Source organism: Dendrobates tinctorius, unplaced genomic scaffold (assembly GCF_039654945.1).
Source record: "Dendrobates tinctorius isolate UK_male_01 unplaced genomic scaffold, ASM3965494v1 ptg000018l, whole genome shotgun sequence".
Classification (NCBI taxonomy): Eukaryota; Metazoa; Chordata; class Amphibia; order Anura; family Dendrobatidae; genus Dendrobates; species Dendrobates tinctorius.
The window spans coordinates 17,897,661-17,924,046 of NW_027361686.1; the positions used below are offsets into that span (position 1 = coordinate 17,897,661).

Here is a 26,386-nt window from a genome sequence, read left to right on the forward strand (position 1 = left end):
TAGGCTTAATCAGTGATCCTTTATATTGTAGGATTAATCAGTGATCCTTTATATTGTAGGATTAATCAGTGATCCTCTATATTAAAGGATTAATCAGTGATCCTTTATATTGTAGGATTAATCAGTGATCCTTTATATTATAGGATTAATCAGTGATCCTCTATATTGTAGGATTAATCAGTGGTCCTCTATATTATAGGATTAATCAGTGATCCTCTATATTGTAGGATTAATAAGTGATCCTCTATATTGTAGGATTAATCAATGATCCTCTGTATTGTAGGATTAATCCGTGATCCTCTATATTATAAGATTAATCAGTGATCTGTTATATTGTAGGATTAATCAATGATCCTCTATATTATAGGATTAATCAATGATCCTCTATATTGTAGGATCCTCTATATTATAGGATTAATCAATAATCATCTATATTGTAGGATTAATCAGTGATCCTCTATATTATAAGATCAGTGATCCTCTATATTATAGGATTAATCAGTGATCCTCTCTATTATAGGATTTATTAGAGACCCCTTCTATATTATAGGATTAATCAGTGATCCTCTCTTTATTATAGGATTAATCAATGATCCTCTATATTATAGGATTAATCAATGATCCTCTATATTATAGGATTAATCAGTGATCCTCTATGTCAGGGGTGTGGAATCTTTTTTCGGCCAAGGGCCATTTGGATATTTATACCATCCTTCGGGGGCCGTACAAACTCCACCCACAAAGTACATCCTGACTCTGGCACTGGTGTCATGACTTAATCTTTCATTGCACGCCCTTCGGTGATCAGTAGTGAACACTGCGTGTGTGTGCTAACAGAACAAGAATAAATTAATGAGCTTGTGGCAAACAAAATACAGCTCCCTGCCCAAGAATGCAGTCCCTGAGAATCTGCTCGGGGGCCTAATAAAAGGTCATCGAGGGCCGTAAATGGCACTGGGGCCTGAGGTTCCCCACCCCTGCTCTATATTGTTGGATTAATCAATGATCCTCTATATTATAGGATTAATCAGTGGTCCTCTATATTATAGGATTAATCAGTGATCCTCTCTATTATAGGATTTATTAGAGACCCCTTCTATATTATAGGATTAATCAGTGATCCTCTATTGTAGGATTAATCAGTGATCCTCTATATTATAGGATTAATCAGTGATCCTTTGTATTATAGGATTAATCAGTGATCCTCTCTATATTATAGGATTAATCAGTGGTCCTCTATATTGTAGGATTAATCAGTGATCCTCTATATTATAGGATTAATCAGTGATCCTCTGTATTATAGGATTAATCAGTGATCCTCTGTATTATAGGATTAATCAGTGATCCTCTGTATTATAGGATTAATCAGTGATCCTCTCTATTGTAGGATTAATCAATGATCTTCTATATTGTAGGATTAATCAATGATCCTCTATATTGTAGGATCCTCTATATTATAGGATTAATCAGTGATCCTCTATTATAGGATTAATCAGTGATCCTCTATATTATAGGATTTATTAGAGACCCCATCTGTATTAGGGTATGTGCACACAGTGCGGATTCTGCTGCGGTTCCGGATTCTGCTGTGTTGTACAGTACCTTTATTTCCTATGGAAATTAAAAAAAGCTGTGCACATGCTGCGTTTTTTTCCGCGCGGTTTTGCTTCGGTTTACAAACCGCAGCATGTCAATTGTTTGGTGCAGAAACGCTGCAGTTTTACACCTCATCCATTATGAGGTGTAAAACCGCAAGGCAAAACCGCAGGCAAAACCACAGATAAACCGCAGGACTTCTGTCCTGCGGATTTACCTGTGGTTTTCTCTACAAAATCCGCAGACCCAAAAAACTACGTGTGCACATAGCCTAATAGGATTAATCAGTGATCCTCTATATTATAGGATTTATTAGAGACCCCATCTATATTATAGGATTAATCAGTGATCCTCCATATTGTATGATTAATCATTGATCCTCTATATTATACGATTAATCAGTGATCCTCTATATTATAGGATTAATCAGTAATCCTCTATATCATTGGATTAATCAGTGATCCTCTATATTAATGGATTAATCAGTGATCCTCTATATTAATGGATTAATCAGTGATCCTCTATATTGTAGGATTAATCAGTGATCCTCTATATTGTAGGATTAATCAGTGATCCACTATATTATAGGATTAATCAGTGATCCTCTATATTAATGGATTAATCATTGATCCTCTATATTGTAGGATTAATCAGTGATCCTCTATATTATAGGATTAATCAGTGATCCTCTATATTATAGGATTAATCAGTGATCCTCTATATTATAGGATTAATCAGTGATCCTCTATATTATAGGATGAATCAGTGGTCCTCTATATTATAGGATTAATCAATGATCCTCTATATTATAGGATTAATCAGTGATCCTCTATATTGTAGGATTAATCAGTGATCCTCTGTATTATAGGATTAATCAGTGATCCTCTATTATAGGATTAATTAGAGACCCCATCTATATTATAAGATTAATCAGTGATCCTCTATATTGTAGGATTAATCATTGATCCTCTATATTATAGGATTAATCAGTGATCCTCTATATTATAGGATTAATCAGTGATCCTCTATATTATAGGATTAATCAGTGATCCTCTATATTATAGGATTAATCAGTGATCCTCTATTATAGGATTAATTAGAGACCCCATCTATATTATAAGATTAATCAGTGATCCTCTATATTGTAGGATTAATCATTGATCCTCTATATTATAGGATTAATCAGTGATCCTCTTTATTATAGGATTAATCAGTGATCCTCTATATTATAGGATTAATCAGTGATCCTCTATTATAGGATTAATTAGAGACCCCATCTATATTATAAGATTAATCAATGATCCTTTATATTGTAGGATTAATCAATGATCCTCTATATTGTAGGATTAATCAATGATCCTCTATTTTGTAGGATTAATCAATGATCCTCTATATTATAGGATTAATCAGTGGTCCTCTATATTATAGGATTAATCAATGATCCTCTATATTATAGGATTAATAAGTGTTCCTCTATATTATAGGATTAATCAATGATCCTCTATATTATAGGATTAATCAGTGGTCCTCTATAGTCTATATTATAGGATTAATCAGTGATCCTCTCTATTATAGGATTTATTAGAGACCCCATCTATATTATAAGATTAATCAGTGATCCTTTATATTGTAGGATTAATCAATGATCCTCTATATTGTAGGATTAATCAATGATCCTCTATATTGTAGGATTAATCAATGATCCTCTATATTGTAGGATTAATCAATGATCCTCTATATTATAGGATTAATCAGTGTTCCTCTATAGTCTATATTATAGGATTAATCAGTGATCCTCTCTATTATAGGATTTATTAGAGACCCCATCTATATTATAGGATTAATCAGTGATCCTCTATATTGTAGGATTAATCATTGATCCTCTATATTGTAGGATTAATCAATGATCCTCTATTTTGTAGGATTAATCAATGATCCTCTATATTATAGGATTAATCAGTGGTCCTCTATATTATAGGATTAATCAATGATCCTCTATATTATAGGATTAATAAGTGTTCCTCTATATTATAGGATTAATCAATGATCCTCTATATTATAGGATTAATCAGTGGTCCTCTATAGTCTATATTATAGGATTAATCAGTGATCCTCTCTATTATAGGATTTATTAGAGACCCCATCTATATTATAAGATTAATCAGTGATCCTTTATATTGTAGGATTAATCAATGATCCTCTATATTGTAGGATTAATCAATGATCCTCTATTTTGTAGGATTAATCAATGATCCTCTATATTATAGGATTAATAAGTGTTCCTCTATATTATAGGATTAATCAATGATCCTCTATATTATAGGATTAATCAGTGGTCCTCTATAGTCTATATTATAGGATTAATCAGTGATCCTCTCTATTATAGGATTAATCAGTGATCCTCTATATTGTAGGATTAATCATTGATCCTCTATATTATAGGATTAATCAATGATCCTCTATATTATAGGATTAATCAGTGACCCCCTCTATATTATAGAACCGTCCCCGATGCACAAAATCTGCTTTCAATGAACATGTATAAAATATACTAATATACTTTCTTATGAAAACTGTCCCACTGTAAACACTGTCCCCAGTTCCTGCATCTCCACCGCTAACTGCTTTGATAAGGGAGAGGGTTTCCGCTCTTTCACTGTGATGGCACATTACCAGTGTTGCGTAAGAAGGGGGCTGGTTGAGAGGCTCATTTTGCTATGTAAGCCATACCCCTTCTCGGTCACGTGTCACTGTAACAGAGGAGAGGGCTGAATCAGCTATTGGTATCGGCTGTCAGATACTCACCGTAACACAGTGCTCCGGAGGTGGAGAAGCCTCTCTCCTGTCTGAAGGAGACTGCAGCAGCGGGGCTGAGAGCGCGACACTGACGTGCCTTTGTTGTACTGTATATATTTAGGTTTTATGCACAAAACACTACTTGTTGGTTATTGTCCTAAAAAAAAACCTTATATTGTCTTGGGGAGCTGATATAAACAGCCATATTAGCGGAGTGCAGGCACCGATCCATCCTCCTTACTGGAAGTTATGGTGGCTGGAGGCAGTGGGATACTTTACCCATGTGCACCTCCTCATAGGCTGCATAGACTTAAAGGGTTTGTCCCCTACTCGGACAGCCCCTTCTGAATACCTGTGTTATTACCCCAGCAAAATAATAACACTTATACTCTCCTCTGGTGCCGGTGCCGTTCCACCGATGTCTGCACTCACTAAATGCAGATGGTGTGACATAATGGACATTATTGATATCCGGAGGCGTTGAGAGGGCTGCAGCAGCTCTCACCACCTCCCAATGTCTTGATTGGTCTGAAGAAGAAGAGCGTGAAGCCAGTTCTGATTGGCTACAGGGATCTCATGACATAATGTCACGTGATCCCCGGGAGAGCCAGTGCCGACACTGATGGAACGGCGTCTGCTGCGGAGACCGGTACAGGTGTTATTTTTATGGGGTGAAACATAAGGATTCAGAAGGGGTTGTCTGAGTAGTCTAGAATGCCTTTAAATAAGATCCCATAAAAATACTTTAATGAAGCCAGAAATATAATTGGGGTCCAAGAAGACCAGAACCCACCTTTGTTGTACGTTATTGGTGATATATGGAAAGAGCCCAGTGTGACAACATGCACTCCCAATAAATGTATGATCTTTATGTTGGTTCAGTAAAAGGTTTACCAGCCGGCATAGAATCCGGGTTCTTCTGGGACCAGTCCCCCAGACCAGACCGCAAACATGAAAACATCTCATGTGTAAACAGTAATTCCTTTTTGATTTTCTATGTCCACACTTCTCACAGGTAGATCGCACACGTTGCATGACCTGTATGTGGCGTACTTGAGTATGGCTCTGTGCATAGACATGACACGGCCCACATTGTAGTGCAATGCTCTGCAGTCTCGGCTACTAACAGACTTTGTTGATTATCTTGTGCACTTTACTAATACCAGATGGAATCTTTCAAATCTGTCAAACACAAGGCAAGTGGACATTGTGTGCACCCTGCATGATCCGTGTAATGCATGCCACTAGCACCATGTAGCCGTATCACTTGTGCCATGAATATCTTGTCACTAGTTTAGCAGTGTAGAAATATTTTATATGAACGTTCTTAGATATGAAGCTAACACGGGATATTTCCTGAATATTAGCTATGGGGTAAGTCAAAAGTAGGAAAAATGAAATGATCTCATAGCACAAAGTGCCAATGAAGCCATTACAGCAAGAACTGGTGCTCTATATATTCACATTTCCTGGTGATCGTCCCGAACAACTAGCGGTGCCCTACTAATTAGGCTCTAGATCACTGGAAGCAAAGGTCTTGGGTCCGATTCACCATTTCAGGATTTTAAGTTACTTTTCTATTTTAGTCTTCTGTTATTCTTTGACTTTTTTTTGCACTAAATTCATACAAAATGCACATACGGTTGATCAATTTGGCTCAAGTCCTTTTTTCCTGTCTCTCTACCGTTCTTGCGATTATTTAGCTCAAAAAGTTGCAAAAATTGTGCAAAATTTTCCTGAGATCACACCAAGGCGAAACTGGAGTACATTTGAGACATTTTTGGCCACTTTTCTAAAAGTCACAAATGATGAATTGGGCAAAACACCTGGAAAACAAGAACCCACATCCACAATCTTACTCATAGAAAATGACAGGTGAACTCATTTAAAATAGACTTAAAAAAAAAAAGGTCACAAATGGAAAGATGAATTTGGTGGAAACCCAAAAAGGCATAACACATCAAAAACTCAACTAAAAAAAGAGGTATTGAATGGTTCCTCTAGTGTGTATATCTTGAGTTGGGAAAATGTTTTTGGTGGCTCCTCACTTTTGACTTACCCTGAGTTTAGCGATTGTTTAGTTCTTGGTTAATTTGATTTTACTGCCTATGGGAAAATATTTTGCTCTTCAATGAGACAAAGATGTATATATCCTTGTAGGTAGTGTAAAGCAGCGGTGTCCACGCTGTGCCGTGATGAGGCAGTGACACAAGCAAGTTCAAAACAAAACGTGTTTAATGTCCAACAACTCACACAGTGCACAGCACGCTGTATCCTCCGGATCACAGCAGGGAAAACAAAAGACAGTCCGCGACCGGTTGCCGTGAGCGACTGCACTGCCGTGTATGCAGGGGGTGCCAGACCTTTTGGCTCTGTTTGGCCCTATGTTGCCTCATTCAGGGAGTGCTCTGCAGAGCACCTGCTCTGTCTGCTTGCAAGACCAAAACTGACACACCCAAACTCTTTCTGCAGGTTTTTTTTCCTTCACTCCAATCTGTGGCCATAGGCCACTTATAGGAGCTGGGCTGGAGGAAATGGACCGGACCCCACTACCTTCCTGCAGTCCGTTTCAAAAATAAAAGCACATACCGGGTTTTCCTGAACAAACTCCTTGGTCAAAATAACTTGACCAGGTTCAAACTTACTTTTTTTCTGCCTTGTGACTCATAGGCAACTTGCTGTGACCACAAGGCACTCCAGCGGATCTAATACACTTCTGATCGCATCCTGGGGAACACATAGCGACCCTCACATATGACTCCGGTCACTGCCTCACAGTAGAAATAGGTATATTAGATATATAGATCTTTTTAATGAATGTTGAAAGTTTTTAATACAGTGAAATAACATTTTTGCCACTGCATACTACCCAAAAGTATGCCAGAAAGAATACCATACATCCACCCTCTGTAGCCTATGGACGTGTTTGGTGTACGTAAGATATTTTTGGTGTATCCACCCATTAGCACATAGCCTATGTAATGGATAAAGCTGGTCTCAGTAGATGTGGACACTATCGAAAGCAGACAGAATAAAAATTGATGCCTTTGAGCGATGGTGCTGGAGAAGACTTCTACGAATCCCATGCACAGCTAGGATGGCCAACATAGATGTTTTGCCAGAGAATATGGGAAGCAAGATGTGCCACAGTCCGCGCTGCTGAATCCACAAAATCACCTGGGATGCAAGATGTAGTAACAAAGTACTACTTTATTCCTTCCTACGCGTTTCGGCGCCCTTCCTGACTTCCTCCATGCACAGCTAGGATGGCCAACATAGATGTTTTTGATCATATAAACCCAGAGCAGTTCCAGGAAAGAATGATCAACTAACACAAACTGAGATGTGTCTGTACATGTGATGAAGGAGAATCCATTAGAACAGATGGTCAGTGGTAAAAGGAAGCGGGAGAGCAAAGTGTGGAAAACAAGGAAACCTGCTGAGAACTGGCCTACAGCTTATCCGAAGGTGAAGCACGGCTAAAGGGATAAAATCAGAATAAATGACAGAATCTCCTATGTAAGCCTGGCCTGATGTGACCATGAGCATTACATTTGCACTTTAACATAAAAAATGGATCCATTGCATAACCGATGCAAATGAAAGCGGATGGACCCCATGGATTATTATGAGTTCTGCCTGTGTCCGTTTATTGCAATGTAAGAAAAACTTCTGCATGCTACTCTTTTACATCTGTTCAATAAATGGGCATGTAACAGGTCCCAGACAGACTCCATAGTAATCACTGAGGCCTCTTTGCCTTTTCTTACATCAGTTACGCAACACATCTGTTTTTTGCATTAATATATATATTTTGTTCCTAAAAACAGAATAGACAGCATATTAAAGCATACGTGTGAACGTAGCCAAAGACAAAGTATAAAAAAGTATGAAGACAAAAATAATCATAAATAAAAGCAAAAGTGTATTATGGACTTCCAACAATACTCATCAATAACACAGGAAACAATCATCTGCCTGTATGATATGCAATACAAGTTATGATGTATCCGTCCAGTGATGGACAGCTCAGAAATGACGCCATGTTGTGCCGGTACAGATGTGATATCCCGTCTGGCGGAGAGCCGTGCCTCTTGGGCTCGTGTGCACAGTTTTGAAGCATTTACCGTGAAGTGTTTGGATGTGGACTGGAGTCAGACATGTTGTCTTTGATGTCGGATTTAAGCCAAAGCCAGGATTCACAAGAAATAAGAATTCTGAAGAAAGGATTTAGACTTCCCATTCCTGCTTGATTGATTTCTAAGTTTGGCTCAAGAAAGCTCCATCTAAATCAGTGGTTCCCAAACTCCAGTCTTCACGGACCCCAACAGGTCATGTTTTCAGGATTTCCTTAGTATTTGACAGGTGATGGAAGTATCATCAAGGCATCAGGAATTCTCTCACATGTGTAACACTATGGAAATCCTGAAAACATGACCTGTTGGGATTCGCGGGGACTGGAGTTTGGGAACCACTGATCTAAATGAAATAATACAAGAAGTGATTACTTATTGAAAATCGCATGTTTGGTATGTGTGACACGTGGCTCTTACATATGGTCCCCCACTTTATACTCCGGGGCTAAAGCATGCAGCCCCTAAAAACACACGGTGAGCATTGTGAATTGGCGTTCATAAATTGTGCACGCTACGGCCCAGTCTTCTGTCGTCGTACAGTTTAGTCTAAAGGCCCCATACACATTAGATTAATGTCAGCCGACCCCATCGATATTAGTGGGCTCACCCGACAATCTAATGTGTATGTGATGCCGTCCGACTGATGGTCAGGGGAGATGTTGATTAGGGATGTCTGATTTTGGACTGCTGATTACTCTGTTGTCCAGTAGATAAGGCGCCAGCTGTAGTGTCAGATAGTGGTTTTCTCATGGAGATGGACTGAATGAGCGCTCCTGTGTATGGAGGAGCTGGCTGGCGGCTGAACATTGGACCCAAGCATCGTTCAGCCGGCAGCCAAGTAATGTGTTGGGGGCCTGAAGTCTGCAGTTTCTACCACATATGGTTGAGTGGAATTCATTCATTGGAGGACTTGCATTCTGTTTGTCAGATAGTGGGGTGCACTCTTGGGATTGCCCTTGCTTATATTTGCCATCACTTAGTTTATTAGATACAACCTACTTACCTATTCCACTATGTAGTCACCAGTTTTGTCTTTGTTCTTTTTCCTCCTATCACCTTGAACATCAATCATTAGACGTTTTTTTATCATTGATTTTGTGTTTCTGTTGCCTACCATTAACATGTGTTTTATGTTTCCCCATCCCGTTGTGTGCGGTCCTCCCTCAGAACTCCAGCGCTGTGTCATATGTGAGTAAATCATTTTGCTTCTTCTGTTTTCTCTTTTATGTTTTATGCCTCTTGAATTATGCCAGCCTTCATGAGTTAAATGACATTGATGTGATTGTGTCACCATGGATAGATGGCATCGCCAAACATCTGCATGTCTGGGGCCTCAGCTTTTATTACCTTTATGTTTTTGTACTAAAAGAGAACTTTACAGGGAACCTGTGAGGCGATTCATAGCCCTCAAACCGCAGCCTCTCCAATCAGAGCCTGGGTGCACGATTGCAGTTGCCCCAAAATGTTGCATCTTTTGATGTTTACATACCACTTTTGATCAGCTCTGCTGAAAATGATGCAGCTGGGGAGGAGTCGGGGCATTGTCATGCCCACCGGTCTGATTCATGACGCGTTGCGGCGGTTTTTACACCAGAGACACAATCTGGTCACAGATTGGAGTAGCATTTCTGGCTCAGTGCATGGAGGTGCACACCACTCATAAGAAGTGTCAAATTGATTAAGTGGCGTGTGCTGCTTAATGGATTTGGCGCCTCTATTACTCCATCAAGACTTCTGTGGAGCGAGCATGTGTTACACCAGTCTTGGTGAATCTGGCTAGAATCCTAGGGAAAGATCAGACTAGTCTTACGCATGGCTTCAGGTGGTTGACACGTCTCTCCCCATGTACACACATAGGACAAACCTGTTGGTCAGCTAGAGCGATGCCGGGAGCAGCCGGTTTGGGGCTGCAGCAGATTAGTCCTATTCTAGTCCCTGGACGGATTTCACAGCTATGTTTTCTACGTACCTGTCTGCAGTGTGTAGCCAGGCTCTGATTCATGCCGCTCCTGGTTTGGGAGCATGAATCGCCCAACAGGTTCCCTTTAAGTTACAGGTTATTCCTCAGTACAGATGCCTATGCTATACCTGCAGGTTTATAGTGGATAGCTTACAAAATACTAAATAAATAAAACTGCATCCCAAATTATCAGATTTGTCCAGGTGGGAATTCTATAACATTGCATGGTATACATAGACTTCACATTCGTAGGGGAGACTTCCCATGGACCGGGTTTACTGTAAGGATGCCACATTTCTGGGGTGACCATCAGTGAACAAGCAATGTACCTGAGGTTTCCGCTTTTCGTTTTTCCTGGACACGTGATTCCCTGCAGTATCTACAAGGATTGTCTAGGAGGGCTTTCTTTTATAATGACCAGAATCATGCTGGAGATGCTGTTATTCCGGCAGGTGGGCCCTACCAGGGAACAAGCTATATTATTAACCTATTACAGTTGGCTAAGGAGCTAACTAATTCTAACCTGAGCACAATTTTGCACATGGCCGAAATCCCTTGTAGTAGGAGGGACACATGGATGGGCATGGTGGAGCCTTTCTAATGTATAGGGCTGGGGCAGCTCCGCTGTGTGTTTTGTAAGCTGAGGACTTTTCAGGGTAATTTGAACAATGTGGAATAACCGCGTCACTCGGCCGTGGACGCTCAGGTTGCAGGGTTAGTTTCAGGTTCCCGGTCTGTTCTTGAGTTACGAGTTGGTCGGGTGAGAGCTCCGTGCAGTGTGCGTCTCCGTAGCACAGCCAGACCTTTCCTCAGGGGCTTAGGCTGCTTCCCTTGGTCTGTGGGAGGATTTTGGGTGCTGATCTTCCTTATCATTCTGATAAAATAAAAATGTCCTTATCTATTGTAAAATGTCCGTGTTTCCCTGAAACCGCTAAATATGACCTGACTTACCAGAACTTCTCCTATCAATGGACAGCACCCAGATATCCCGCAGATGGAAGCCAAGTCCTGTCTGTTTTATCACAGACCCATTCTCTTGAGTGGACAACTTTGGTCTGTAACACAGATCATCACGTCTTCATTTTTTTTCAGTGGACACTCTGGTCACAAGGAAATGGACATGCTTAATAAATGGATAGCAACTGCTGTGTGAATGGGCCTTTAGGCAGACATGTGAGGTCTATCAGTAGCAGGCACCACCCCTGTGTCACTGTACTGGTGTGGGGAGACGGCCCAGTGGTGATTGGTGGAGTGGATGGTCAGTGAGGGGGATCTGGCGATCCTCGGCTCCCTTACCTGACCGCAGGGCTCATGGGCGTCTCTTCCAGGCTGGAGTGAACACTATGGGTTAACCCTTCATCGATGTCAGTATGTAAAGATCATGTGTCTTGCACCTGTTGGCCATGTAATGTTGTTGCTTTGCATGCAGGTGCTCTGTAATATGGTGTTCATTTTTCAATACTTGAAATGTTCTATCTATGCATGTACCAGATATTGTCATTATGAATCGGTTGTAACCCGCCAGCACATCTGTCAGCGCTGTGAACGCGCTATGTAATGATGTGCACTGTATCGCGACTTTCCGTAATAATTGTTTCTACCCTTAGGGAGAGCTTGAGCATCAACTTCTACAAGCTAACCCCATATTGGAGGCTTTCGGCAATGCCAAGACTGTGAAAAACGATAACTCTTCGCGATTTGTGAGTGGGCAATCATTTCATTTCTCCATGCTTTACGTCTACAATATCAGTCCTGTAGTAAATAATGAAGACGCCTGTAACCTCATTGGGAGTGTTCATTTTGGGGGGTTTTTACAAGTGCGTTTGTTTGCACCCATTAAAAGCTTCCCCAAATTGTGATGAGTATTAACCCTTAGGTTATGTGATTGCTATCCTCCCTGTGGGGGCTGTATGTGGCGCCCCTTGTGCTGATGTTTAGGATGCATTCATTTCACTGCCCTGTCCCACTTTGTAGTTTCCCATTCAATATAACGATATTTCCGTTCAGCCTCGTGTACCCCACCATGTGCACCTCACTTGTAGTATGGTGGAAGACTAAACCTATCCTGGACTAAATATGGCTGTGATATGATGATGGGATAATGCAGGTGTTTGCTGATCGTCTGTATTTTAAGGGTCATGTGCCACCTACTGGATAAAGAGGCTAATTGTCATGCCCAATTGACTCTTTCCGTCCTTCTGAACCTGTGTAAATGTTAGGGTAGTGTCAGTGTGCCAATATTCTCAGCGATCACCATCTTCTCTGGTGTCCAGCGCTCTTCTGAGTGCCATGATGGTGATCCCGGAACTCACAGCGCTCTGGGTGTGAGCTGGAGGTCTCTTCTATAGTGTAAGTCTATGGAGTCTCGTTGTGACGCACACAGTGCAGTGTAACCTGAAGAGTCTGAATCGGTGTCACGTAGAGGAGCAGGGCGACGCTTTTCCTGTACAAGGTGGCAATCAACCATTGACACTACAAGAACGATTACACAGGTTTAGGAAATAGAACCTTAATACGAGTGACTTTTTAAGTCTCACTAATCTTATTTCAGGGTCACTTCATTTTTCTTATTTGTTCTTCTTTCAGGGAAAATTTATCAGAATCAATTTTGATGTAGCCGGATACATTGTTGGAGCCAACATCGAAACCTGTATCCTTTCAGCAAGTTATCGCAGCGTCGGGTGAAATAATGGAAACTGGTTGTCATTATATAGCGAAAGGTTCTGCACGTTGTCATTTTCCTACACACATCCTACACCATGTTTTAGCTTTTTCGGCTCCAGCATTCCCAAGATATCGAAGACAAATATTAATTTGAGGCCAAACAACTTGACCGGTCTTCTCCAAATTTGGCATATTACTAAATCAGGCATTGAGCAGTATTAGAACAGGTTTATGCTCTTGTCGTACCATTCTTAAAATATCCACCACAACAGCGGAATACAACGGCAAATATTAATTTACAGCCAAACTATGGGACCAATCTGCCCTACATTTACCACATAGGTAAATCAGGCTTTACTGACGGTTTTACATCAGGTTTTGACTCCCAAACTTACCGTCCTCACGATGTTCACCCCAAAATACGGAACATCAATGCAGATATCAGTAACAAAGTTATTAATCACACACTAACAGTTAAACATCGGTGTGGAGCCGGGTAATTCTACGAGAATATAATTAATGCAGCAGACGTTTCTCCCTTTTATTAATCAGGGTCATTTCTTTCTCTGACAACATATGACAGTCTTAAAATCAGTAAGGAGCTGAAGCACAAATGTCATTTTACATCATATGTTTGCGCTTCTCTACATGTGTCCAGAAAGTCTGTAAAGACAAAAACCTTTGTGTATAATTTAGAGCTTAACCGTATGGGCTGCTTGTATCATTCCTTATCAACGCCAAAGATTTACTGGAAAAATCTCGAGCGATCCGCCAAGCCAAGGATGAAAGAACCTTCCACGTTTTTTATCAGCTTCTTGCTGGTGCAGGAGAGCACGTCAAAAGTAAGCCCGAGTTGTGTAATACAGGGTGGAAGGACCTTCTCCTCACACATCCTTCTATATCCCACGTGTATGATGCCATTCCTCATCAGATCACACAGCGGTTTGTGCTGACTTTGTAGAGTGGGCGTAGGTGAGCGTGAATTGCAGTCTCACCAGCCATCGTTACCAAGGAGGACCGTGAAGTTGTATTCAGCTATTTGTGCTCCCCTTTGTAATTATCAGGCATGCTTTATTAATAGTCATGGTAATTAAAGGGGTTTCCATAACAAATACATGTATCATTTATTGACAGTCAGATGATAAATCATTTATCACTGATCATTCTCTTACATATAGTTGTCCACTTTAAATAATCACGAATTGTGAAGGCCGCCATACACTTTATATATGTCACGGCACACTGCGGATAGAAGATTGGTAGTACCCAAAAAGGCTTCCAAGGACAGGCTTTGCACTAGTCCTTCTGTCTAGCACGTCCCATGGGAATTCTGACCTTCATCCGTTTGTTCTGCTGATCGTTCCTGTGTTCTCTTTGAGAGAGCCACTGCTAGACATCTCCGGCGGTAACTGATAGGTCAGAGTCCAAAATCATTTGGGGAGTGGGAGGGTGCGGGACCTTCGTACCCATTAGACAACCGGCCGGACCTGTTGATTTCAGTGGATTTGGCTGACGTTATTCTAATGTGTATGGGGCCTTTGGAGGCTTCCCTTTATTATATGCTGTGCCCCCTATTAGGATCCTGAACATTCTGCTAGACTCGGAGTGAAACCTGGCAGTAATCTTTGTCACATTAAAATCAATGTATAGTCTGTGTAAGGCACAGGGGTGACAGCTCTCGCCTCTGGCCAACAGATGAAGATCCTGATATGAGGACTCCCTTTTGCAAATCTAGAACCCCAGAGCACATGAAATTGGGGTTTCTAGACTAACTAACCCCTCCAATGGAGGCATCACATTGCATGTATATATTCAGGCCTCGATTCCTCAAAGTTTTTAACGCGAGGATTCTGGTGTAAAAAGCTTTAAAAAGTCACAAAATTATGGCGCAACACAAGGCTGTGCTAAAATGTTTCATCGTTTGGCAGTCTTAGCCATTTTCTCCCAATTTCGACAGTGGATGGTGGGACGGAGACATGGCTTCCTCCTGCTTGTTAAACTCTTGACGAGCGGTCTTGAGTGGAGCAAGATTTGTGTCAAGGCGCACGGCAATTCTCGATGCCCTGGATTCATCTGGCGGTGTCCCTCCTGTTCATGAATCCGGAGCATCTGGCTCCAGCACGTTCCCTCATCAAACCCAATGGAAAAAATGCAGGTCTTTATGAATCGGGGTCAAAGTGTCTCTGTGGCAAATGTTTTGTTATTACAAATTTGCTAAAACTTATCAGACAATGCCGCGCTCTCAGCACAAAGACACTTGAGTATAATTTTTTAGCGATTCTTGTTGTTGAAAATATTTTACTTTTCTAATAATTTTTGTGCCTTCTCAAAATGATAAGGACATGCAGAAGGCCTCATCCAGGGGTACAGGTGCCCGAGCCTGGCAATGAGTGGTATGCGGCGATGTTCCTCTGTGCGGAAAGTTTCGTATCACATAATGTTCTGGAATATATTCTTCTCTTGCCCCCGTCTCTAGCGGACTTGTTACTGGAGGGCTTCAATCAATATCGCTTCTTGTCCAATGGAAACATAACCATTCCTGGACAGCAAGACAAAGAGATCTTCCAGGAGACAATGGAGTCCATGAAAATCATGGGAATTAATCATGAAGAAATCATGTGTAAGTAACAAGCTGGCCCCAATTTGATGACAGTGGAATGTGTACCGCCATCACTCCCTGAAGAATGCTATTGTTGTGCGCTACCCGTTGCTGAGGGGGGAAGAGTCTGCGGAGTGCACCACTTCGGCTTAAAGGGCTAGTGCATGAATTATATCTCTATTAGATTAAAGTAGCGTTTATGACATTTACAGAATGAGCGTTAAGTAAAAATTAATAGCAGTCAATACAGTTGTGAAAGTCGTGTGTCTGTAAGGTCAGAGGTTCCAGAACAGGAACTTCTATCCTGGCGTTAGAGACATTTATGGAAACTTCTAAATGGCTGTTTGTGCAGTACATGGAAACAATAGCTCTATGGGCTCGGGGAGCAGTGAGACATAGTAATCAGCAGGCGATGAAGGGAATCATAAAGCCCTAAGTTAAGGACTGCAATAGTTTAGATGTGGCTTCTTGAAAGACACTTTTCTCCCCTTCCCCATAGAGCGCTGTCAGTGGCTGCACACTTTCTATCTCATAGCCAAGAATTTGGGTGGAATATAAATATATCTGCTGTAAAATGTCTGTGTTTTCTTGTAGCTATGCTGAGAATGGTGTCAGCAGTGCTTCAGTTTGGCAATATTGTGTTCCGGAAGGAGAGGAACACAGACCAAGCTTCCATGCCAGACAACACAGGTGCGCCATTCTTTCTAAACGTGTAGATGGATCTTTATCAGTATTATTTATAGCATAAAAATGACTCCTTTCTATGTGCACTAATAGGGGATATAAAAAGTCTACACACCCCTGTGAAAATGCCAGGTTTTTATTATGTTAAAAAATATTACCGGGAAGAATCACTAGAGAACTTTTTACACCTTTAGTGTCACCTGTAACCTGTACAAGTCATTGAGAAACAAACTGAAACCATTTTGGATGGAATAAGCAAAGTAAAGAGCTAAAATAAAATAAATATGCACACCCTTACACTAATACTTTGTTGAAGCACACCTTGAATTTATGACAGCATTTTGTCTTTTTGGGTATGAGTCTTATCAGATTTTCAATTGGAATCATGTCTGGGTCTGACGGGCCCATTCCAACACTTTGATATTATTTTAGCAAAGCCATTCTTTTCTTGATTTGGAGGTATTCTTAGGGGGGTGGTTGTGCTGAAAGGTGAATATCATCTTCAGCTTTTTAGCAGAGGCTTAAATATTTTTTTGCGAAATTGACTGATATTTTGAACTGTCCATAATTCACTTCACCTTTAGTAGAGCTCCAGTTACAGCTGCTGAAAAACCGCCCCAAAGCATAATGCCGCCTCCACTGTGGGTACTGTGTTCTTTTGGTGATGGGCAGTGTTGGGTTTGCACCAAACTTACCTTTTGGAATTAAGGCCAAAAACGTTAACCTTTGTCTCATCAGACTATAACACATTTCCCCAAGTAATATAGGTTTGGACAAAACCTAGCCAGGCTTGGATGTTTTTCTTTGCGTTCAGGTGGCAAGATGGAAGCCTTTCCTTACAATGACCAGCCATATGAAGAATACGGAAGATTGTTGTCACATGCAGTTCACAACCTGGACTTTCCAGAAATTCCTGCAGCTCCTTCAACGTTGCTGTAGGCCTATTGACAGCCTCCCGAACCAAATTTATTTGTATTTTTTTTTATTATTTTTTGAGGGACTTCCAATTCTAGGTAATGTCACTGTTGTGCCAAAATTAAAGGGGTTGTCCACTACTAGGACAAACCGTTCTTAAACTAAATGTTCAGCCCCAATAATATAATAAAGCCTATACTCGCCATTCCAGCAGTGTCAGCACTCGCGGTCCCAGGGCTGTGACGCGGTAGAATGGCACGTGATGCCTGGCGCCCAATCTGCACCTTTTGACAACAGAACAGGAAGAGGAAGTCCTGGATGAGCTGATCCCAGACTTCCTCTTCGTGTTTAGTTCGTGTGAAGGCGGAGACAGTGATGCCAACGCTGATGGAGTGCCAGCGTCAGGTGTCGCAACACCGCATCACAGCCCCGTGGAGAGCGAGTGCCACAGCGCAGGAATGGCGCCGGCACAGAAGAGGCGTATAGGCTTTATTATTTTATCGGGGACAAACATTTAGTTTAAGAAGGGGTTGTCCTAGTAGTGGAAAACCTTTTTAAGCTACTTTTCATGATAGCTTCATAGTACGTCTAATACCATGAAAATCTTTTGTACCCTCCTGGCTGATAACTTCAAAATGAGATCCATTTGCTGTGTTGTAAGCTGTTTATGGACCATGGCTTTTTCTGTAAAATTCAACTAATAAAATGCCAGGAAAAACCTATTGGAACAGATAAAACTGTACATGAGGTTAATCAGAATCCATGTAAATGATTGCGGCTGTGCACTGACTACTATTCAATATTATTGTTTTAATGCGATTTACTAATTCTGAACACAACCACATCCCCGATTATAAGAGGGTGTTCACACTTATGCATCCACGATATTTTAGTATTGTTATTTTTATTTTCTCCATTAAAAATGATTTCAGTTTTTTTCTCAATAAATCTTGTACAGAATGTGAGACATTAAAGGTGGAAAAAGTTGTGAAATGATTCTTCTTGGGAAAATTATTTTCCATGACAAAAACCTGGCATTTTAACATGGGTGTGTATACTTTTTCTATCCTCTGTGATCGTAATAGAGGGTTAGTGGGAAAGTGGCCAAGAAGATCTGGATAGTATATTTTTTTATTTATTGCATAAAAATGAGAATTGGTTGCAAAAGTTGTATATCTCCTTTATAAAGTAGCACCTGGATACAAATGTTATTGCACGTACAGACGGATCTTGTGACCATTGTTGCACATATGTACAGTAACTGTACTTGTTAAAATGCTCCTTTCTTGGCTAAAATATTTGTAGATGGGTCACGTAATTCTATGCTGACCCCATGTGACCTCTCTCTGTGCTGATCTGCAGCACAACCCAAGGGGCAGCAGATACAGGGTCCACAGGCTCATGACGTAGAGGGTCCACACAAGTTATTACAGGTCACAGGATTCGAAAAATGCCATTTTTTTTCTCCAGAATTTTTAAAAAAAGTGTTTTCTTAAGTAATGAATGCCTCCCATGTGAGTGATTCATTCTACAGCTCTTCCTAGCGCTGGGCAGATATGGCTTAGTTGTGCTCTGTGTAGACAGGCAGCATCACCTACTTTTCTGCAACTGTGTCATGGCTTCAGGCTCTGATTAAGACCCCCAGACCAGTAATTTGTGTTACGTGTAACCCACTACCACAGGCTACCCGGCCCGCCGTAGACAATCTGCATGATGTAAATGTACCCTTGTGCTTTGGTTTTCCTAGCTGCCCAGAAACTGTGTCATCTCCTGGGACTCAATGTCACAGAATTCACCCGTGCCATCTTGATGCCAAAGATAAAAGTGGGACGTGACTACGTCCAGAAAGCTCAGACTAAGGAACAGGTGAGTGATAATCTGAGGACTCGCACCACAGACACCTCCATGCTACACGCTGACGCCTTTCTTCCTCTCCACAGGCGGACTTTGCAGTGGAAGCGCTCGCTAAGGCCATGTACGAGCGGCTTTTCCGATGGTTGGTTCATCGCATTAACCGAGCTCTGGATAGAACGAAAAGACAAGGTGCCTCGTTCATAGGCATTCTGGACATAGCTGGCTTTGAAATCTTTGAGGTAACTCTCCCAGTTTAGGTCATGTCTATGTTTTACTTCTCAGAAGTAGCTGAGATTCCGTCATTTCATTCACGTCCTGCAGAAACTTCTGCACAGCAATGAACCTTGCTCCATTCTGGTTCTGAATGAAAAAGGAGGGGTTGCAAATATTCTCTTGAATATAAACCTGTGCCTCCGTAAAGTCCACAAAGTTCAGAGTTTAAAGACTAAAACGCCATATTCACCAGCCTTGTCACCTCCACAGTTTTGGGTAGCTGGTATCTCGACGGTCTCTATACGCCCACTCTACAGGGATTACTTACCAACACACGATCGCTGCAACCAATCACAGACATGTCATCACTGGGTATATGGAGACCGGTGGAGGACCATGGGAACGTTCCCACAGAAGCTCCAGGAGAGATGATTATAGGGGCTTGCGCAGACATGAGAGTGAAGGATGAACATTGCACAGCAAGGTATATGGGTACGACGTCTTTACCTGGAGGGTGGACACCAAGTTTTCCAAGCGAAAAATATTTCAGGAAATTCCAGTGGTTTTTTTTTTCCCCTAAAGTGCCATTTTTGGGTTGTTGACATTTTTTTGAGCCATCCCACAGTATGAGTATGAAAGACGCCTGACGAATGGTCGGGTCACTTTTTTTTAACCCCTTGGTATCTTTGGAAGCATGAAGCAATTAAGAGGCGCAAAGACTGAACATATGAACAAGTCGTCGTTACATAGAAATGCTTCTGTTCATTCTTTTGAGTGTTTGGATAGACGTCATATGCACATTCCCTACAGTCTCTAGATATATGATGATGATGGCAGCCCCTGTGGGAAGCATATGGGTAATCACATTGGTGGTCGGGCAAGAAGGATTGCTACCTTTGTGGAAGAAATGGGTTTGACAGTATGGTCGTTATGCTTAGTATTCAGTCCACATCAAAAAGACTGTGAAGGAAATGTATTTCCCAAGAAAATGTGCCTCTCTATAAGTGAGAATACTGTAAATGGAACAGGCAAGACAGTGGCGGTACGGGGACTGAGACATACATGCCAGAAAGGAAATAAATTCACATAACCATGATTTTCACTGCTTACAAATACTCTTCTCTTCATGGCTTAGACTAGAAGCAAGTCCTAGGCTTGGGCCCACATAGTGTCTGACATTCCGGTGGTGTGCGTCCATGATGGGCCTGCAAAGAAATAACTTTCTAACAGTTGAAATTAATTGCATGTGACCTGCTTATTATTCGGTAAAATGGTGCTCCCTGTAACAGTACACAGGGATTTCGAACTTCACCTCTAGTGATGAAACGGGAAGTTGCTGTGACTTTTAGGGCACAGTCAGACGGCCATACTGCTCACGCGGGGGGCGCATCGCAATCCTTGGACTGTGTGGCGGCTCTTCTGACGTGAGTGTGACAATATATATTTCTACACAGCTCTCACGCTCCGGTCAGGAGAGTGGACAGCCAGTCTAAGGATTGCGATACGATCCTTGCACGAGCAATACGGCCACCTGACTGCACCCTAAAGAAGAGAATTGTTAGTATCCGCACCTCAGACACGCCCATTACTGTGTAGATCCCCAATGTTGTGTTCAGCATCTCTCTATTATAGCATGTGATGGCGCGCTTTCCAAGCTTTACAGTCTGTAGGGTCATACCGTCAGCTGCATGATGTAAACAATAATGGCGTAATAGGGACACCGTATGTTTGATCAAACTATTAACAATTCTTGCCTTGTCTGTAACTATCCACAGCTGAACTCATTTGAGCAGCTCTGTATTAATTACACCAACGAGAAGCTGCAGCAGCTCTTTAACCACACCATGTTCATTCTGGAGCAAGAGGAATACCAGCGTGAAGGCATCGAGTGGAACTTTATTGATTTTGGTCTGGACCTGCAGCCTTGCATTGACTTGATTGAGAGGCCGGTAAGATAGAACTATAGTGAATCCATATATATCCTGTATATGAGATGCTAAATCTCCCAATACTTAACATTTGTTCCAATTTCATTCTCAGCTGTTGTAAATCCATCCGTGTTATAATCTGGGGTCTCTTCTGTTATTTAGGCGAATCCTCCCGGCGTTCTGTCACTTCTGGATGAAGAGTGCTGGTTTCCAAAGGCCACTGATAAAAGTTTTGTAGAGAAGGTCATCCAAGAACTTGGCACTCATCCGAAATTCCAGAAACCAAGGCAACTCCGAGACAAGGCTGATCTCTGCATAATCCACTATGCTGGAAAGGTGGGGGCTCTGCAGAACTACCGTCCCTGTATACAGTGCTGACCTCCATTACAGACCGTACAATGTGGACATATAGATTAAGTGTTATATTAATCCCACAGATTAACAATAAAAATATGCTGCAGGCTCTAAGGATTGAAAAGTATCCACCATTCCTGGACCTGTGAGTCTAATTCAGGCCAGGTCATTCGGTGCTCTTTGTGCACAGTTTTGTGTTACTGTGATTAGCCCAGCTGAAATAAGTAAGAGCCCCTATACACTTTACATGATGCTTACACAAAGAGAACGCCCTAGGATGAACAGCAATTACCAAAGGGTCAAAACTGAAATTAACCAGCCGACCAAACGAAGAGAACCAATGTAAAGATTAAAAAATCAACTTTATTAATAAATGATAAAAGACACAGATCATTAATACACAAAAAATACCCAAGGGGACCAGATAGACCGTGCCCACAATAAATATCAAAATGAATAAATGGACTGCCCGTCACAATGGAATCAACAAAAAGACCTAAGTGTACAATAAATATTAACATCAAGGGTAAATAGTGTCTAAAGCATCATGGGATAAATCCTGAAAACTACAAGAACCCTATCTGCTAAATGAATGTTACAGCAATATTTCACATAAGATGTAAATGTATTACCTGTGCACAGGAGTCTCCAATGTCCTGATTAGTAAAGAAGATGATTGTGGGTGATCAGTCAAGTTTCCCCCCCGCCCTGATGTGCATTTTGCCCTTGGCTTCTTTACCCACAATCATCTTCTTTACCGTTGCTGATGGTTAGTTAGCAGTGCCCCCAGTTCCTCTTGATTATCGTTAGTAGAAAACAAAGCGATATTGCAGTGAGTGTGCACTTCTCCAACTTGAACGCAACAACCCGGCACCTCCACGTAAAACAATGGTAGACCTTGATCAGATGTTTACAGCATAGCCAATGAACATGTTATGGATGTCTATGGGAATGGTCCATTGTCAGCAGGCAGCATCACTTATTTTGGTTTTGTTCGGACTATTGAAAGAGCTGTAGAGAAGTGTTGTGCATGATCATGTCATTTCTTGGTGTTGATAGGTGGATTACAAAGCTGACGAATGGCTGATGAAGAACATGGATCCTCTGAATGACAATGTTGCAACTCTCCTTCACCAGAGCACCGATAAATTCACAGGAGAGCTCTGGAAAGATGGTGAGTGCTAGGAGAATTAAAGGAGAACGGTAACTGGTGTAAAAGAGTCCAGTTTTTGCTCTTTTATTCCCCCTGCTTGCTGAGTATTCAATCTTTTGTTTTTTCTTATTCCACCATATGTTTTTAAAGATGCGGGCCTTTTATTTTATGCTGCATTTTCTGGTCTTTACAAGGGGGTGTGGCTAGCAAGATAATTATACAAGGATGCCGTAAGACACGCCCCTATGTAACCTGTTTGCCACACCCCGTTGGTGAAGACATAATTGTGGAACCAAATGGCAGATTTTAAAAACAAAACGGTAATCTCTGAAACGACTGGAATAAAATTAGAACAAATCTTTCCACTCTGGTCCTGGTGAAAGGTCATGTTTAGTGATGGCCTGTCCTTACCATAGACACCAATGTTTGACTGACTCCTGTGAACTCCACTGATCACCAGAATGAAGGTGTGTCCATTGTGCACCCCGACCCTGCAAGGTATACATGGCTGTGCCTGGTACGGCATCCTAATTAGCCATAGCATTCTGTTGGTCGGTGGGATGTCTCTGATGATCCATTCTAAGGGTTCCCCAATATCATGGTCTTTGTGGTTTACCTTTTCACAGTTTTCACAGTGGGCAGCTCATGTATCCATTCTTTATCAGCTGTAGAGCTATGTTCGATATTACGATTAGTATTGCCTCTAGCAGGTAGATGATATCATGTCTGTGATGTGTAATGCTTAGTGTATTATATAGAACTAATCTACTTTCTGTTACTAATTTCCTGCCTTTTTGACTACACTGTATCTATCCTCTACAATGTAACTTTCTCCGTTCGCTTTGCTTTTCCTTCCTTATTCTTTCCTTAAACACCATCTTATCTACACAATAATATTGGTACATCCTGAAATCTCTCTTTACCTGCACTGCTTTGTATTCTGCTCTTATGATTATATTTTACATATTAAACTAATATACCGACTATTGCTCACATCACCACTGTCCCACATTCATAACCATCCCATACTGACACCTAATAATCCCACTCCAACAACCCACTACTATCCCATACTGATACCCCCACTAATCCATCCTAACACCCTGTACTATCCCATACTGATACCCCACTAATCCATCCTAACACCCTGTACTATCCCATACTGATACCCCCACTAATCCATCCTAACACCCTGTACTATCCCATACTGATACCTAATAATCCCACTCCAACAACCCACTACTATCCCATACTGATACCCCCACTAATCCATCCTAACACCCTGTACTATCCCATACTGATACCCCACTAATCCATCCTAACACCCTGTACTATCCCATACTGATACCCCCACTATTCCATCCTAACACCCTGTACTATCCCATACTGATACCCCCACTAATCCATCCTAACACCCTGTACTATCCCATACTGATACCCCCACTAATCCATCCTAACACCCTATACTATCCCATACTGATACCCCCACTAATCCATCCTAACACCCTGTACTATCCCATACTTATACCCCCACTATTCCATCCTAACACCCTGTACTATCCCATACTGATACCCCTACTATTCCATCCTAACACCCTGTACTATCCCATACTGATACCCCCACTAATCCATCCTAACACCCTGTACTATCCCATACTGATACCCCCACTAATCCATCCTAACACCCTATACTATCCCATACTTCATACCCCCACTAATCCATCCTAACACCCTGTACTATCCCATACTTATACCCCCACTATTCCATCCTAACACCCTGTACTATCCCATACTGATACCCCCACTAATCCATCCTAACACCCTATACTATCCCATACTGATACCCCCACTAATCCATCCTAACACCCTGTACTATCCCATACTGATACCCCACTAATCCATCCTAACACCCTGTACTATCCCATACTGATACCCCCACTATTCCATCCTAACACCCTGTACTATCCCATACTGATACCCCCAATAATCCATCCTAACACCCTGTACTATCCCATACTGATACCCCCACTAATCCATCCTAACACCCTATACTATCCCATACTGATACACCCACTAATCCATCCTAACACCCTGTACTATCCCATACTTATACCCCCACTATTCCATCCTAACACCCTGTACTATCCCATACTGATACCCCTACTATTCCATCCTAACACCCTGTACTATCCCATACTGATACCCCCACTATTCCATCCTAACACCCTGTACTATCCCATACTGATACCCCCACTAATCCATCCTAACACCCTGTACTATCCCATACTGATACCCCCACTATTCCATCCTAACACCCTGTACTATCCCTTACTGATACCCCCACTATTCCATCCTAACACCCTGTACTATCCCTTACTGATACCCCTACTATTCCATCCTAACACCCTGTACTATCCCATACTGATACCCCCACTATTCCATCCTAACACCCTGTACTATCCCATACTGATACCCCCACTAATCCATCCTAACACCCTGTACTATCCCATACTGATACCCCCACTATTCCATCCTAACACCCTGTACTATCCCATACTGATACCCCCACTAATCCATCCTAACACCCTGTACTATCCCATACTGATACCCCCACTAATCCATCCTAACACCCTGTACTATCCCTTACTGATACCCCCACTATTCCATCCTAACACCCTGTACTATCCCTTACTGATACCCCTACTATTCCATCCTAACACCCTGTACTATCCCATACTGATACCCCCACTATTCCATCCTAACACCCTGTACTATCCCTTACCGATACCCCTACTATTCCATCCTAACACCCTGTACTATCCCATACTGATACCCCCACTAATCCATCCTAACACCCTGTACTATCCCATACTGATACCCCCACTAATCCATCCTAACACCCTGTACTATCCCATACTGATACCCCCACTAATCCATCCTAACACCCTGTACTATCCCTTACTGATACCCCCACTATTCCATCCTAACACCCTGTACTATCCCTTACTGATACCCCTACTATTCCATCCTAACACCCTGTACTATCCCATACTGATACCCCCACTATTCCATCCTAACACCCTGTACTATCCCATACTGATACCCCCACTAATCCATCCTAACACACTGTACTATCCCATACTGATACCCCCACTATTCCATCCTAACACCCTGTACTATCCCATACTGATACCCCCACTATTCCATCCTAACACCCTGTACTATCCCATACCCATACCCCCACTATTCCATCCTAACACCCTGTACTATCCCATACTGATACCCCCACTAATCCATCCTAACACCCTATACTATCCCATACTGATACACCCACTAATCCATCCTAACACCCTGTACTATCCCATACTTATACCCCCACTATTCCATCCTAACACCCTGTACTATCCCATACTGATACCCCTACTATTCCATCCTAACACCCTGTACTATCCCATACTGATACCCCCACTATTCCATCCTAACACCCTGTACTATCCCATACTGATACCCCCACTAATCCATCCTAACACCCTG

The 26,386-nt window shown here is 41.7% G+C and overlaps 1 protein-coding gene across 6 annotated transcripts in view; it reads left to right on the top strand.

The window, feature by feature from the left end:
- Positions 1-26,386, top strand: part of LOC141082566 (myosin-10-like) — a 197,448-nt gene that overhangs the window by 133,405 nt on the left and 37,657 nt on the right. For 5 of the 6 annotated variants that reach the window (XM_073566532.1, XM_073566531.1, XM_073566533.1 and 2 more), the window contains exons 6-16: positions 9,696-9,716; positions 12,096-12,188; positions 13,075-13,138; positions 13,896-13,994; positions 15,629-15,772; positions 16,346-16,441; positions 19,098-19,216; positions 19,291-19,443; positions 21,193-21,366; positions 21,508-21,681; positions 22,759-22,873. In XM_073566532.1, the coding sequence (XP_073422633.1) occupies positions 9,696-9,716; positions 12,096-12,188; positions 13,075-13,138; positions 13,896-13,994; positions 15,629-15,772; positions 16,346-16,441; positions 19,098-19,216; positions 19,291-19,443; positions 21,193-21,366; positions 21,508-21,681; positions 22,759-22,873 (1,252 nt within the window). Of the gene's footprint in view, positions 1-5,558; positions 5,589-9,695; positions 9,717-12,095; positions 12,189-13,074; positions 13,139-13,895; positions 13,995-15,628; positions 15,773-16,345; positions 16,442-19,097; positions 19,217-19,290; positions 19,444-21,192; positions 21,367-21,507; positions 21,682-22,758; positions 22,874-26,386 lie in introns of all 6 variants that reach the window. The other variant, XM_073566537.1, reaches the window with a different exon arrangement.